This window comes from Onychomys torridus, chromosome 7 (genome assembly GCF_903995425.1).
Source record: "Onychomys torridus chromosome 7, mOncTor1.1, whole genome shotgun sequence".
In the NCBI taxonomy this organism is placed as follows: Eukaryota; Metazoa; Chordata; class Mammalia; order Rodentia; family Cricetidae; genus Onychomys; species Onychomys torridus.
This window is the reverse complement of record NC_050449.1, coordinates 97,775,571-97,792,185: the sequence shown is the minus strand read 5'-3', so window position 1 is coordinate 97,792,185 and position 16,615 is coordinate 97,775,571. Positions and strand designations below refer to the sequence as shown.

Sequence of the window (16,615 nt, the reverse complement as noted above, 5' to 3'; positions counted from 1 at the left end):
AATGTTAGTTACTGAGACCCAATTGGAGGCACTAAGAGGATAGCCGAGGATGAGAAGCGGCTGCAAGTCACGACATGAGCTACCTCCGACTATTATGCTCGCCGCAAAGAGACCACAGGGCATTTCTGGGAACTCTTCTGAGACTGGGGAAGACACTGGAAGAGGAGGAGCTTAATAGTCATGATAGGGCAAGGATTTAAAGCCTATCCCCCAGTCCACTGGGTGCACGGCAGATCCTGCACTCAGCTCTGAACACCAACAGAGACCACTTTGTAAACGTTTCACATCAGCTCCTTAAGACATAAAACAACACAAAACAAAACACTGGATGGTACATAGTTTGTGGGGCTGAAGGAATAACTCAGTTGATAAATGCTTAGTAAGCGTGAGGACTGTGTTCAATCTGTAGAACATGTGTAAAAAGCTGGGTGTGAGAACTTGATGGTAAGACTCTCCTGCTGAAGACACCACCCACTTTGACAGCAAAACGTAGAGAAGCCAGTGGTGAACTGGTCAGAAAATTCTCTACCTGACAGCTAGCTAGCTCTCACAGTGCTGACATGTGCTATGCAGGCTGCTGGGGAAGAAAAGACATCGATGATGGTCTTATCCAGGACTGGACCCTCAGTGCTACAAAACCAATCTATTAGACAAGATGTGCCCACTTGTGTAATAGTGGCAAAATTATTTATGGGGTAACCAACTGCTCTCTTGACTGGATCTGAGGGCTATTCCACAAAAGAGGATTCATGTCTGGTTTTATAAATAAGGTTAAAACCCATGGCTACTGAAGTCATAAACCTAAGAGGAAGACTCTTGGTGTTATTTGGCTAAATGGGTGTCAAACTGCCTTCTAAGCATTCCTGCCTATATCCATAGATTTGTGTTGATCTCAACCTTGACCAGAAGCGTCTTATCGCCATGAGTGATGGGTAATGCAGAGACTCAAAACTGGTCAAAGCGTTGGGATTGACTGAGGGTGCCCAGCCACAGATGAGATATCTTTATCAACCCTTCCCCCAGTGTTTAGAGAATCTGTAGAAGGTGAGATGGAAAAGCTGTAAGAGCTGGAGGATGTGGAGGAGAGCTGGGAAATGCTGTCTTCTGGACGTGACATGGCCACTGCACATGAACTCACAGTGGCTGTGGTTATCTTCACAAGACCTGCACACAATCAAGCCAGTTAAAAATTCCAATGTTGAGTGCAGAAGGGCCCCCATACCTCACTCCTAGCTGAGGTACTGGCAATTGATGGCTTCTTGGGGGAGTGTTGGTTTTGCAGATGAAGAGGGTTGGTTACTGGGACATGCCCGTACCCCAGTGGACAGCTCCACACCTATGTGCATATAGGCAGTATTAACTGGACTCAACGGGTTACAGTTTTTTTAATTAAAAAAAAAAACACATGAAGTTGGGAGAGAAATGTGTGGGCAGGGGCCTTGAAGGGATATGATCAAGATACACGTGTGCAAAAATTTCAAAGAATAAGTAGAAGAAAAATATCTAGATTTGGTAATGCAGGTTTGTAGTTTCCATGCTGGGGACACAGAAATGTGTAGCTCTCTGAGGTTTTCTGGCCAGGCAGTCCAGCATAATCAGTATGTTCAAAGTCCCAGTGAGAGTGAGAGACTTTGTTTTACAAAAGATGAATGGCTCCTGAGGAACAATATTCAAAGACACACACACACACACACACACACACACACACACACACACACACGCACACACGCACACACATGCACACACACACACACACACACACACACACACACACACACAGAGATGCATACACTTAGTTTATAAGGTTTAAAGTTTCTCCTGACATTGCCAAGCAGAATGAGCAGCCACCCTTCCCAGACACTCATCTTCATATACCAATTATCATATCTTGCACATCATTATAACATATGTCATGTAGTTTTTTGATTTACATCTAACTTAGATGATGAAGTGTAGGCTGTGGTGTGAGAGTGGTGTGTCTCCTTCTTAGCACTTTGTTGCTAACAAGCAACCAACGCAGTTTGGGAAGTGAATGATGAATGAAGGAATAAACTGACAAATGAGAGAGTATATGAAAAAAATCGATTCTTAGGAAGATGGAGTCCTGTGTAAATAATTACAGATGCAACATGGTTTTTGACTTAAGGATATATTTGAAGGGAAATCATTGGTATGATATGGTTAAATTGTAGGTCTAAGCTTTGTACGGTGTAGGGCCTACACACACACACACACACACACACACACACACACACACACACAAACACATACACCATCACTCAGGACTAACTGGGTGACTGGGTGGATGTTACCATGGAAAGAGCATGATGGAAAATAGACTGACATGGGGTTGGATCTTCAGTTTTATCACTTACTATCAGGATGTGGTAGCCATGGAAACATACCTTGCACACTCTTGCTCTGGGAAATGGAACTGACCAAGGATTATAGGTTTCTGAGCTCTGATGTCCATTCTTGCATTTGTACTATGGCCAGAATGCCTAGGGCTGCTCTGTCCAATAACTAAGTACATAAGGGACATCAAGGCAGGCTCTCGGGTGGGAGACACAGTTCTCAGTGGCCAACTTTGACTCTGGAACTTCCTAATGGCTTTACTGACCCTCTCTTGATCTGGGAGCATTCTGGGGGACTTCTATCCATATTCACTCATCTCTTTTTCATTTGGGGTCAGAATTTCCTCACAACCTGTTCATTTGCTCCCAGCTTTCCCCTTCTGCAACCCATAGGCATTTCCATAGATACAATCCTTGTGGCCTTCATTCTGTCTTGGTGTCTGTTACTCAGTGGCTCTGGACTGTGACATGGAGGAAGCTTGGACTAGTAATTTCATCTTTTAATCTCTTTCTTCATCTGCATTAATACTACCACTCACATGAGGACTGTACAAAGGACTAAATGAGACAGTGTATGTGAAGCTCTTAACTGAAATTGGCAGACACCGATGCTTACTGATACGTCGTCAGACTCCCCCTTCAAGGCTTCTCTTTTTCTTTGGAATGATCCTAGTGATGGGGGAAAGTCATATTTTCCTGGGCACAGCTGACCTCAGGCATTTGGAAACAAAAGATGACTTAGTATTACCCAATTGTCTTATCAAATACTTCTCCATTTGGGGAAAACCTCGCCTTCCAGACCTCTATGATGTCTTTGATGTGTTTAATAATGTGGATTGAAAGGGAAAAATAGCTGTGAGGAGGAATCTGATTAAACTGTGTGTCTTAGCTTTATTACTTCCTTCAATGAGGTCAATGCGAGACGTTTTACCTTATCATCCAATTTCCGTGCATTGAATGCAAGCTCCACATAGTCATCATTGCCTGATAATTCTTCAGCAATCACCTAAGGGAAAAGGCACACATCAGCTGCTGTAGAGTGGACCCTCCAGTCCAGGAATTTTGGTCTCAAAATAAACAAACACAGGCATTGGGCAAGAAGTTTCTCCACACTCCTTATGCATGTGGTATACCATTTTCAGCTCTGGAAGGGAGCTCACTAGAATACAGAGCAGTGTGTGACTAGCTTTCATATGAGGGGTGTGAAACATGAGATGGAGCCATCAGGAGCATCAATTAAGAAAAGCTTTCTTTCTGGGTATGGAGATGCATGCTTTTAATTCTAACATTTAGGAGGCAGAAGTAGCACTCACTATCTCTGTGAGTTTGAGTCTAGCCTGGTCTACATAACAAGTTCCAGGCCACCCAGGGCTACATAGTGAGATCCTGTCTCAAAAAACAAAACAAAACAACAATTAAAGTACCTGCCTTTTTTTTTTTTAACAAGTCTCTAGACTCACTAACTATTGAGCAATTCATCCATTGCTAGTATCAAAAAGGGACTGAATTTGGGCATTTATTTCATTTTAAATAAAGAATAAATTCACTTAAATAACTACTGTTTATGGAACCAAGCAACAGAGCTCCATTCTATTACTAACTGAAAAATATTAAGGTTGGCCTCTCCTTGGGAAGCAAACCAAACTTTGAACTAAATGCTTTTAAAATAAAATTATTGGGGGGGGCAGTGGGTGGCACTTTGCCAATCTGAAAACGCCAGTCAATTCTATATTCTTACTGTGTCCAATAAAGTCCACTTTCTTCTCTTTCCTACTCTGTCTTGTGATTTCTAGCATGATTGCAGGAGCTCTCAGCAGAAGTGAATGACCCCACTTTCAAATCTACTTTCCTTCCCATTCTCCCTAAGGGTAGAAGGATCAAAATGGTTTTAACACGAAAGAAAAAGACAGTGGGGGAGGGTGGGGGGGGGTGGAGAAGCCTTGGGTATTTCAGTCAGCTTCCTGCAGGCAGAGGAGTTCATCATCCTAGCTTCTTTTTTGGATCAGCGAGTACACGGGGTCTGACACCTGTTGCCACTGCAGGGCCAGCTTACCGTGATGGAGGATTTTCCGGCTGTGTTCCCGTGCTTCAGCAAGGACTTGGAAAGCTTTCTCTGGGATACAATCTGCAAGAGGAAACAAAAGGAAAATGCTACATAGGCAACTACAGACCTGTTTTAAAACATTCTCCTCTGCCAGATGCTTCACTGACAGCTCCACCTGAAATGATGTCCATTTATGAGTCCTGTTTTGTCCCTGGGCCTCTCTGAAAATGAATTAGCCCCCTATTTCCTCCCTCCTTGTGTGCTGTGAGAAAGGGGGGTGAGGAATTTAAATAGCTCATTTGGGCCACGGTGGTGTAACTGTTGCTGAGGCATTTACATCAGAATTAGGAGGGCAGTGTTGGACACGTACATCAAGCTAACGGAAAGGAGGCTTCACAGTCATCTGAAATTAGCTTCAAATCTTGACAAAGTAGGTGCAGGGAGGGGAATGTGTAAATATGTAACTTTCTGGGTCTGTAACCTCTGGAATTGTATTTTTAATATATTCATCAGGGAGCTATATGTCTCATCAGGAAACCAATGCTCAGACAAGCCCACAGGAGTAACTGGGGTGCTTTTCATGACCCAGTGTCAGAGCATGCACACGGGGACAGCTATATCATCATATTGGAAGTTATTCTTAGAAGAACTTGCTTCTCTTCCTGATTTTCCCCTGCTTTTTTTTTTTTTCTTCTTATTTGTGAAAGGTAAGCTTGGCAAAGCATTGTGGTTGGGATGGCTACATAAGCTATGTCTAAAGGGGAATGGAGTGAAGAGAATCAAGGTGATGCTGTGCCTGTACTTAAGGAAAACATCCCTCTCTTTGGCGGGGCAGCTTCTGTCTAACATGGTCTTAGTGATGCCAGCTTCCTGGTGTGGTGCTATTGTGTGAGCCTCTCTCTTGAGTATGGGGTGGTACAGTGACTGCTTCTAGTCATTAGGGAACCTGAGGCATCCATACTCCTGTCTCTCCCATTATTCTGGGGGACAGCAAACAACTGCACTGTAAGTCAGCCCAGTACAAAGCCTCACATGGAAAAGAGCTGGTGGCTCCTTTTTAACAGTAGTGTTCATGAGCCTGGGAGGAAACCCCCCCACCCACAAGCTGAGCCCAGGGACAGCAGCACCCTGATTACACTTTTGACGGGCCCTTGTCTAGAAGACTTAGAAAAGTCATACCCTGATTCTGGAAACAAGGAATGGTGAGGGAATAAATGCTTTTTTTTTTTTTTTTCCAAAATCCATCACATTTGGAGGAAGTTGCTTTGGTTTTTTTGTTTTGTTTTGTTTTGTTTTGTTTTGTTTTGTTTTTTTTTGATAATCACAGAAGGATAGGAGAAGTCACTGAGAAAGGCAAGTGAGACAAACCCATTCTCTGAAATTCTCATACTGTGTGTTTTCTGTCTCTCAGTTAGAGTAGTGAAAATACAGAGGATTCTGGCCAGAGGGAAGATGTCTGTAAGACATTCCTAGGCTGAACAGAATGACAGATCCACCAGGATCATATTCTCAAGATGCTCACCATGCTGTGGTCTGAAGAGCAGAGAGTATTCCCAACATAAAGCTATCTGATGCTCACACCAATGATGCTGGTAACACTGATGATAACTGTGACAACCTCAATGACATCTGCAACAAAGCTTCCCTCGTAAGGAGCACATCACTGTGTCAGATGCCTTAACTCTGCAGACTTGCATCCTGTGCCCACTGCATGCTGCAAGACTTTGTGAATAGACACAGAAGCAAGACCAGATGTCACACCTGACTTCACGAAGCAGCAGGAGAGTGGGGAGGACATCATGAGTAAATGAGAAAACAGTTATTATCTGTAAGCAGAAACTAGGCAGCATCTGACTCAAGGCATTTTCCATTTTCCAAGTTTACTTGTTATCCTGAGGCATTTCCTTCTATTTCCCTCCTGCTTCATCCACACTGCCTACCTGCCCCTGGGTCCAGCTGATCCTAACAACCTTAGGCTGACAGGTTTTGAGACAGGGTTTCTCACAGGCCTGGTACACCAGTTTAGCTAGGCTGACTGGCAAGTAAGTACTAGAAAGGCACCTTCTCTCTTTTCCCAGCACTGGGGTTACTAGTGCACACCACCATTCTTGACTTTTATTTATTTATTTTATTCACATGGGTTCTGGAGATGAAACATGGATCCTCACGCTTGTGAGGCAAGCACTTTCCCTGTTGAGTCCTTTCCCCATGCATCATCATCACTGTTATCTGGACATACCAACACTTCATTTGCAGGGCATGGATTGCCTGTTCCTATGTGCTCACTCCTGCCTTCATGTTAGGAAGTGAGCATTTGGGGTGCAAGTGGCTAACCAAACAGGCAATAACAACCTGCTTTAGAGTCTCCAGGCCTCCAACTCAGCTTCAAAGAATGAGTAATAATTAAGGTTTCAACGCTTTTATGGTAACAATGATAGACATGCGGTGGGCTGTCACTGATGCTGCCGTTCTTGGGGTTCTTGGGCTAAAATAGCATGGATGCCCAGCTGGGGTGTTGATTTGTAGAGAAGTCTGTTCACTGCAAACCCTACTTATCACACATGCTCTGTTGCCTTTGAAATGACTGCAGCAGGCTGGGGGAGACCTTAGGTCATGCCCTGGAATGAGGAAGGCAGAGTGACAAGGACTCACCCTGGCTGCAGCTGACATTTGAGGCCAACAAATAATAAGGTTTGCATGGCTTCAAGGCTAAAGGGGATGTACCTGTCAAAAGTCCTCTAATTTGATTCTTTTCACCCTGTGGCAGGGTCACAGCTGCAGACCTTAGCACACAACAAAAGGGTGACGGAGAGAGAAGATATGGAAGTGGAAGGCCTCTGGGTTAGCGAAGTTGGAGCAGAGGGACATTCTTGCACCCCTGGGAATCTGGTCTGCATCTTCCCCTGGTCAACGGGGAGGGCAGGCTCCTCCAATGAGGATGAAAGTGGTGTCTAACAGCATGTGTCTTCATTTTCAGTGAAGCCCAGGGTTTCATTTAAACGAATAGGAACAAAGCCAGGAAAATAAACATTTAAGCCCATGTCATAGCAACTGTATAATCAGTTATATTTCAAAACAGTCATTTGGTGACTAGACACACATTTGTCATGAGGCTGTTTTTAGTGAAAATATTCTCAGGATTCTTTTTATAAATTGCTACAGTAGCAGATATTTATTGACTAGACTCTATGTGTCAAACATTGGCTCATAGGCTACAAGGGTGGAGAAAAATCAGTCAAAATATATTTATAATATTTTTAATTTAAATAGAATACATAATTTTCCCTGATCTTTTTCTCTCCTCTAGCCCCTCCCAGCTACCATCCCTCAAACTCCTCTTATGTCCTCCTTTCAAGTTGATAGCTCTTTTTCTTTTATTATTGTTATAGTGTTGATGTTTATATGTATGTATATATGTATGTGTATGCATATTTATATATATGTATACACCCATATATATACATACATACATACATACATACATACATACATACATACATACATAGACACATATACACATAGATACTTAGCAGACTGTACACACACACACACACACACACACACACACACACAATTTGCTGAGTCAGTTTTTGCATACATGGAATCAAGGTTGGCCACTCTGCATTGGACAACCTGTAAAGAGGGATCATCCCAGGGAGAAACTAATTCTCCTTCTCCTAGCAGTCATGAGTTGACTGTAGTTGTTTGCATAAAGGTGCAGTAAGCGGTACTCACATGTTGGTGTCAATCAACAGCTGTCTAATTGGACTTAAGATCCATTCACAGGAAGGAAATCATGTATGGTATTGGAAACCTGGACAAGTGGAGTCTTATAAAAGAATCCATGACCAACACTGGACTAGCACAGCACCATTCCTTACCACTTCTAAATCTTATCCTTGTACCACAGATAAGTGTAGCTACCACCTCTCATTAAAGAAACTTCTCTTTGCACCAATCACAGAAAAACCACAACTGGACACAAGGCAGAGCTCAACATTGTGGGGAGCCCAGCTCCAATGGATACATCTATATCGCTGCTCCTGCATCTGTGGCGCAGGGAACACCTCAGAAAAGGAAGAAAGATTGCCAGAGTCAGAATACCAGAAGTCTGCTGTGAAACAGTCTCTCCTAGAAACGGCTGCATAAACAAGACCAGAACAAGGTATATCAATGGACCATGTTAACACGGAAGGGGGGGATGTTTATAATATTTTTTATTGCTTCCCTATTAGCCTGACTGTTAATCTCTAAAGCATGTATTCTAAGACTTGTCACTATTTAAAGACAAGTGCGTGGTAAATACACTTGTGAAATATAACTAGGAGTCACTGATTAAAGCAGGTTTAACATGTCAGCCTCAGGAAAACTCAGAGCTTTAGCTGTGAGTCCTTGAGGATGAGCACGTATTTTGTTTTGCATGTAAAACACTACACACAGGTTCAGGGAGGAGAGCATGGATACTGGGGAGCAGAGTGGATATTGTCAGGGATCAGGCAGGGGGTTCGGCAGGAATCCATATTGAGTGTCTTCTTTTATCACTCTTCACCTTATTTGGGGGGACAGGATCCTTCTGAACCCAGAGCTCTATGTCTCCCCTCGACTAGCTAGCTCATCTGCTCCAGGGACCCACCTTTCTCTGCTTCCTCAGCACTGGGATTTCTGGCCTGTGGTGCTGGGCCCAGCTTTGACTATGTGGGTGCTAGCTGTGAAAGTCAGTTCCTCATGCTTGTTCAGGAAGCACTTTACCAGCTGAGTTCTCCCTCCATCCCTGGGTACTGTCATTTGTTTGTTCGGCTCCCCCTTCTTAAGTGTTTGCTATTATAATTTCTAGACCCACATCTACAGAAAAAACAAACAAACAAAAACCCAAAATATGGCATCCTGGCAGTTTCCTGCAGCACAGAGGGAACTTGCTAAGAACCTCAAGGGCTTTCCTCTTGTAGAGAAGGGTCAACCTGCCTATAGCCACACTGGCCATCTCTATGCTTTGAGTGGGACTCATGCCTCCTATCCATAGACACAAGAAACAGGAAGTGGGAAGAACTAATACTTTTAGGGAGCAGCATTCAACCAAGGATGGGTAGACTTGGTATATAAACACCCCACCTCCTTTCTGTGAACTAGAAAGTGAGAACACAAAAAGACAAATTACTTCAGTGCACAATGTGATCAGATTTTAAAGATGTATTTAAAGGGGGTTTTAAACTAATTTATTCTGTTGGAGTTTCACCAGGGAGGAAAAGTTGTAGGAGTTAAAAAAGGCACAACCCATCTCCCCCACCTTAGATTCTGGGGATTAAAGCTAAGGTTTTACCACTGAGTTACATCTCTCTACCCCATTTTTACTTTTTATCTTGAGATAGGTTCTCAGTAAGTGGCCCAGGTTGTCCTTGAACTCACTCTGTAGCTCAAGCAGGCTTTGGACTTGTGAATCTCTTGCTTCAGCCTCTCAAGTAGCTGGGATTAGAAGAGTGGTTCTCAACCTTCTTAATGCTGCAACCCTTTAATACAATTCCTCATGTTGTGGTGACCTTCAACCATATAATTAATTTCATTGCTACTTCATAACTGTGATTTTTGCTCCTGTTATGAATCATAATGTAAAGATCTGTCTTTTCTGATGGTCTTAGGCAACTCCTATGAAAAGATTGTTTGACCACCGAGGGGTCGCAACTCACAGGTTGAGAACCACTGTATTAGAGACTGGTACCACTAAGACCAGGCTAGACAGATACAATTCTGAAGCTTTGTTAGGCATGTAGGAGAGAGGATGGCAGTGTGCCTGTGTAGTTACATTTTACACAAACTAAGTACAGTCCTTGGCCTTTAAGTGGAGCCCACCAAAGGTCCACCCTGGGGAGAACAATTCAGAAGGGTAGAGAGGGTGATGGTCTCAATGACTGATCTATTAATTTGGGCTTCCTGCCTTAAGCTTTCTATTAAGTAGGATTCTAATTACTTCAGTGTGATTACAGGCTTTCACCCATTCTCTGACTTCATTAGCAGAGTTGGAGAGGAGGGAAAGTTTCAGAGAGGGAGAGGGATTAAGGTTTAAATCCTTCTGTGCACTAATTACTCACCTTTGCCTTGTCACTTGTGTAAGGCCACATGACCATCACAAATGACTCAGTTTAGTGACTACTCAGCAGTCACTTATCCCTCATCCCAGCCCTGCCTGCCACACCATAGGCAATCAGAAGAAAGAAGAAAGGGTTGTTCACCCAGCTCAGGATCCAGGCCAGAGCATTCTATCAGGACAAGGACACATACCAGCTTTTCAACCCCCATCTTTGGCAGGTTGTAGATTGTCCATCCCAAGGCTGGCAGTCAAGCATCAGCAATCCATAGAGCAGGACTCAATGGCCTTTGCATTTTTTAAATGAAAGATGTTAACCCATTTGGGGGTAGACTGTGTCCTTCCTTATTGTTACCAGTTAAAGGTCACATGACTAAGAGTTGTTATAAATACTACCTAGAAAGCTCTGACAGTGTGGTAGCTGCTGCTGTAGAGGACTTCTGGGTACCGATGGCCTCGATTCTCAGAGCAGCCATGAAGCACAGCCATATGCTCACCCACAGAGGAGAAAACTAAGGTGTGGAGAGCCTGTGGTTGGCCAAGGCTGAGAGAACAAAGAACTACAGACTTGCAGCTTAAAGCAAACCAATTAATTCTGTCCTGGGGCTCCAGAAGTTCAAAACCAAGACGTTGGCAGGACCTAGCTTCCTCAGAGGATCTGGGGGGCATTTTGAATCTTGTTCCTTCAGCTTCTGGTGGCTGCCCTGGTCTTCTGCTTGTGGCTGAGTCACTGTATCTCCTTTTTCTTTAGATGGCTCACCTGGCTCACCTAAGACCTCCTCATCTTGAGACTGTTCACTTCAGACTATAAAATCTTTTGCTAATTGGGGCATGCTCATAGGACATGGACACAATTTTTGAGGGCTATCGTTTAGCCCACAACAAAAAGGTAACTTACTCAAACTTTCGCAGCCAGGAAGTAATCTGTGATCTGAATCCAGACAGTCTGGTTACAGAGTCCACATTCATTACTACAGACTGTAACAATTCCCAGGGATGACAGAGGCAGGGCCAAAGGGTCTCTGGTCATCTCAAGTGTGGCAAGCATGGTTCTGGCAGTCCTTTCCCTTCTCCCCCAATCCCTCTGCTTTACTAAAAAACCATTAGATTACATTCCTAAAGCTAGCCACCAAGGTCTATTCCCTTATTTGGCCATTTCCTCCTTCAAAGGCTGACTATGAAAGTCCAACTGCCATATTATCTATGGCATGAATTTCTCATGTATATAATGACCATTAACAAGATTACAGAACCAGGCAATAGGTGCTTAGAAAATGCTATTTCTTTCTTCCCTCCTCTCCTGTCCAATCAGTCTCCACTTAGAGATAATTATAGTCACCTATTGGCTTGGACTGGGGCCTGGAGGTAGAAGGAAAGATGGGCTGATAGAGGCACGGAACACACTGGATTGATCAGGCCTCCTGATCAGATGATAGGAAGGGTAGGGCGTGAGAGGTAAGGAAAGGCTCCCAGACTCATTTCTTCAGCATCTGGGAAGATGAAGGTGCCACTCACTTCCTGGGCCCCTCTAAAGGAAAACCCATTTTTATTAATCTGCATTCTGCCATATGGCTCTCTCTGCTCAGTACCTTGTGTCCCACTTCCTCTGTGTCTAGCTGGTGAATCCTGCCTCTTTTCTTCCCATAGTTCCTCTCTCTCTGGTCTATCCTCTCCTGCCTAGCTATTGGCTGTTCAGCTCTTTATTAAACCATTCAGAAGGTGCCTTGGCAGCGATATATCTTCATGGTGTAGAAAAAGGTTATTCCACAGCACCCTTGAACAAACCCATTAGTGGGGAACTAACCTCTAGGATGGAGGGATGGCATTCAGCCCTTTGTGTTCTCCCTGCTCATCTGGGAGTAGAGAAAGGTCTGTGTGTGAGGAGGGAGCATCTAATTCAGAACAGGGTCTGTTTTCTCATTTGTGTAGTGATAAAAGCTTGAAGAGAGACTCATTCAAAAATAAGAAGTTGGAGGTGATGCAGTTGAGGGGACCTTTGTGCACCAAGAAGGGATGTGTGTAAGTTCTGCAAAGTTTCTGTGTGGATCATCAGCAATTTGTGTCAATGGTCTTAAAATTGGTATCCAAACATTCCTGTTAAGTTGTTCTAGAGGAAAAGCAGTATCTAGGGGGATTGAAAGGTTCATAGAGTATAATGTTCACCCAGCTGTTGTACAGAATGACAAAGGACTGGAAACAGCTTTAATGTTTATAACAGAGAACATGCTGCATCAATTTTGCCACATATCTTTTAAAATTAATGAAGCAAAAGCATGCACATTCATACTGACAGGTTTGCTGTATGTTTGTTGTAAACAGTCAAGCAACAAGGCTAGGGATGTGTCTTAGGTAGCAGAAGACAAATCTAGCATGCATAAAGCCCTTAGTTCAATCATCAGAACTATAAAGTTCAAGATTATCTGCAGAATAGAGAATTCAGGACCAGCCAGGGACACATAACTCCTCATCAAAACAAAACAGAACAATAAAAATGAAACAAAACACAGAAATAAAAACAAAGAAAACATAGCAATAAAAAGCATTTGTAAGTGAACAAGTATTTATTTAGAAAAAGAACTGTGTGTACATGCATAATGGAAGAAAATCTGTATCTCTCAGTAGTAAAAGGAAAAGTGAGTTTTGAGCAGGTTAATCCCTTACATGCAGTAAAACAATAAATCCATTTTCTACAAATACTGCTGTTGATGGACAGACAGTCTTTCTTGATAGATGCCACGTGGAAGATCTTGGGTGTTTGTAGAAAGAGTCTAGGGTTCAGAAAACCTCAGAGAGAGCTGAGGGTGGGACTGGGGAACAAAAGATTCAGTAATTGTCACAGTTCATTGTCCCATGCACTCAAGGACCTGGAGATTTGAAGACTTTATCCTATGGACCCACAGATGAGTCAGGCTATGTAGTTGTTCTTTCTCGGGGATCAGCCCATCTCTAGAGCTTGTACTACTTGTACTAAAAGTGCTGCCAAGGAGGGAAAAAGATCTGTGTCAGGTACAGAACTGCTCTGTCGTTGAAACACAGATCTGCTCTAAGAGTCAGAAAGCCTGGGCTAAAATCATGGCCCCGGCACTTGTACAGCAAGTTACTTCAAGGTTCAAGTGTGTCTCAGACAGACCAGAAAGTCATGGTATCTTCTGGAGTTTCAGGAAGACTAATGAAGTAACCGGTGAACTATTTCAGCACCGAGTCTGGTGGCAGTATCACATCTCAGTTTTTATCTTTAGGATTCAGTTAGCATATTATCCAATATGAGATGAATTAACATATGAGTATAAAAGATCCTCACCAAGGGCAAAACAGGGTGAAAATGTTCCAAGTTGCCTAAACTCCCTGGGCCTGGAGTATTTCTGATAAATATTCACGGATGGGGGTGCTGATGAGCTCCTGACATTGTTTTTTTCAGACACAGGAGTCAATTTATCAGTTTGTGGAGAAGAATGTCCCATGCTTGACATGTGTGGCCAGTTTCACAGTGGTGGTATTTAGGAAGAACTGCATACTATGCTTCAAATTTACAAAGGATTGAGCTGGAGAGATGACTCAGCAGCTAAAAGCACTTGTTGCTCTTCAGAGGACTGGGTTTTCATTCCCAGCACCCACATGGAGACTCATAAGCATCTGCAATCCCAGTTCCACAGGCTCCAACAGGCATACACCTGGTTCACACACATGCGTGCAGACAGAACATTCATACACATAAATTAAATAAACCCAAAGGTATTTCCAAAGGGTTGTAGAAGTTGCCTTCCATTTGGTAAGCGAAATGATATAATGGAAGGCTCCTGTGGAAATCAGCTCAGCTTAGTTTTGAATTGGTGTTATGCAAATTGCTTTCAGTATGATCTTGGATGAAGGAGCTGAGCTCCCACAGCTGACAATGGTGCTTTCATTTCATTTCATTCTGTGATAGAACAAGGTTTCATGAAAATTGGTCTTTTTTTCTTCTAATAACCACTCATGGGAAGACCTGGGAAATTTTAGAGTTTTCAAATTTTTCTTATTAAGGATGTAAAACAAGAGGCCAGAGGTCACATAGCTTACTTAGGAACAGGAGAGAGGCAGCTTAGAATTCTGTGAATCCAAATGTCTGATGTTAACTTTTTGCTGTGCCAATTTGGAGGCTTGTATTCTTTCCCAAGTTATGATGATGGTGATGGTGGTTGCAATGATGGTTTGATCATTATGGTGGTGCTGGGGATGGTGATGATGGAGAGGTGTCGATGATGATGATTAATGGTGCTGGTGACAGTCGTGGTAGTGGGGATGGGGTGATAATGAAGGTGATGGCAGTGATAATTACTGATGATGTCAGTGATGGCACTGATGGTGATGATAATGGTTGTGTTGGTGGTGATGTGATGACTATGATGATGATAACTAATGGTGGTGAAGGTGATGAAGACGGTGGCCATGGTATTAGTGATGATGATGATGATATCATTAACACACCAAGGTCACAAATACCAGCCAGACCTAAGATCAGCCCTTTGAAATGGCCAGTTATGAAAATGATTTATTACTATAAAGTAATCATAGGAGTATATTACTCCAGGGCCAAGACTGAGATGGGAGTGAAGGGGAGGGGCAAGGGGGAAGGTGGGGACGGGGGTGGGCGGAGGGGGGAGGACAGGGGAACCCATGGCTGATGTGTAAAATTAAAACACAAATATAATAAATAAAAAAAGGAGAAAAAAGAATATATTACTCAAATTGGGGCATTTTTTAAAAAATTAATGAGATGTGATTAATTAAAACAAAATAATGTGCTTAAGTTAGAATGGCCTGGGCACATGGGGCCACAGTCTACACTCTCAGTATGTGGTGATCTCATGAGAGAGGTACACTCCTCCACAGAAATGTTATCAAGAGGCTAGGAGCACCAGGCAAAAGAGAGCCTGCTCTGTTGTGGGGCTAAACTCAGCTGTGCCGTCTCCTCAGTTCTCAGCTGTCTGATTTCACTGGGGCCCTGTCAGCAAATTAACTGTAACAGCAGATTTCTTGCTTTGAACTTTAACAGAGGGGATAGAAGTTGGCAGGATTTCTGCTCCTTTGTTCCCCTGACTAGTGAGGTCAAGGGAACTGTCCTGAGCAGCCAGGTGGGCAGATGCTTCGGAGGCAGGAGTTAGGACTGTAGTCAGCTTACTCTGGGCCTCTGGGAGCTGGGACTCAGGAGTGTGCACCTTGGCTGACCTGTGCTAGTGTACAGAGAAGCCCCAGAGGGCTATGTTGCAAGCAAAACAAAGCTAATTAATTCATACCTGGCCTCATTTCGTCCTTGGATCTGAATCTAAGACTCATGGGAATGACTTTGTAAACCAAGCAGGTATTTTTTTTTTCTCCCCCTAAATTTTATTAGATTAATTCAAAATACAAATATTATGTTTCTCAAATTTGGCTTGAATCAGCTCTGGGAGACTCTCACAACCACTTTGCAGATCTAAGGGTGGTTCCTTAACTTATTTGTTGGTAGTGCCCCAGGCCCTCCCAGGTCTCTTTGGTAACCAAAAGTAATATAACAAAAGATCAGAATCAGATTAGCCAGGCCAATTCTGCTTCCCATGGACAGAGGGTTGGGAACCAAGGTTTTCTCAAAAGCATCTGATGATGAATTTGCAGAAACCTTACAAATACTCCACTATAAAGGCTTTTCCTACTGACATCCCGGGCTGAAATTCTTCATATTTGTAAAAGTTCATCAGTGGGTTAAGAAACTCTTGCTCTGTTTTGTGTGTGTGTGTGTGTGTGTGTGTGTATTGGGGGTAGGTTTAAGAATCTTTAAAATGTATGCTACTTCCTCTTTTGCTTATTTATGAGTGTTTGTGATGATGTTTTTACTAAAACTCATTATTTCTTTGTATGTGTGAATGTATGTGTATGTATGTGTATGTGTACAGGTGCACATCTCTGTGTGTGTGTGCTCACACATGGATGTGGAAGCCAGAGGTTAATGTCAGGTGTCTTCTTTAATTGATCCCTATGGTAATTTTTTTTTTTTTTTTTTGAGACAAGGTCTCTTACTGAACCTGGGGATCTCTGTGGGGTTGGGCTGGCTGGCCAGTGAGCTTAAGAGTATTGTTTGTTTATATCTCCCTTGTGCTGAGATTATAGACACACACTGGTTAA

At 43.1% G+C, this 16,615-nt stretch overlaps 1 protein-coding gene across 3 annotated transcripts in view; it reads right to left on the bottom strand.

Moving 5' to 3' along the window:
• Positions 1 to 16,615, bottom strand: part of Cpne4 (copine 4) — a 477,370-nt gene that overhangs the window by 130,476 nt on the left and 330,279 nt on the right. For all 3 annotated transcript variants that reach the window (XM_036193242.1, XM_036193244.1, XM_036193243.1), the window contains exons 4-5: positions 4,408 to 4,479; positions 3,286 to 3,360 (exon numbers count right to left, since the gene is read on the bottom strand). In XM_036193242.1, coding sequence (XP_036049135.1) covers positions 3,286 to 3,360; positions 4,408 to 4,479 — 147 coding nt within the window. The remainder of the gene's footprint in view (positions 1 to 3,285; positions 3,361 to 4,407; positions 4,480 to 16,615) is intronic.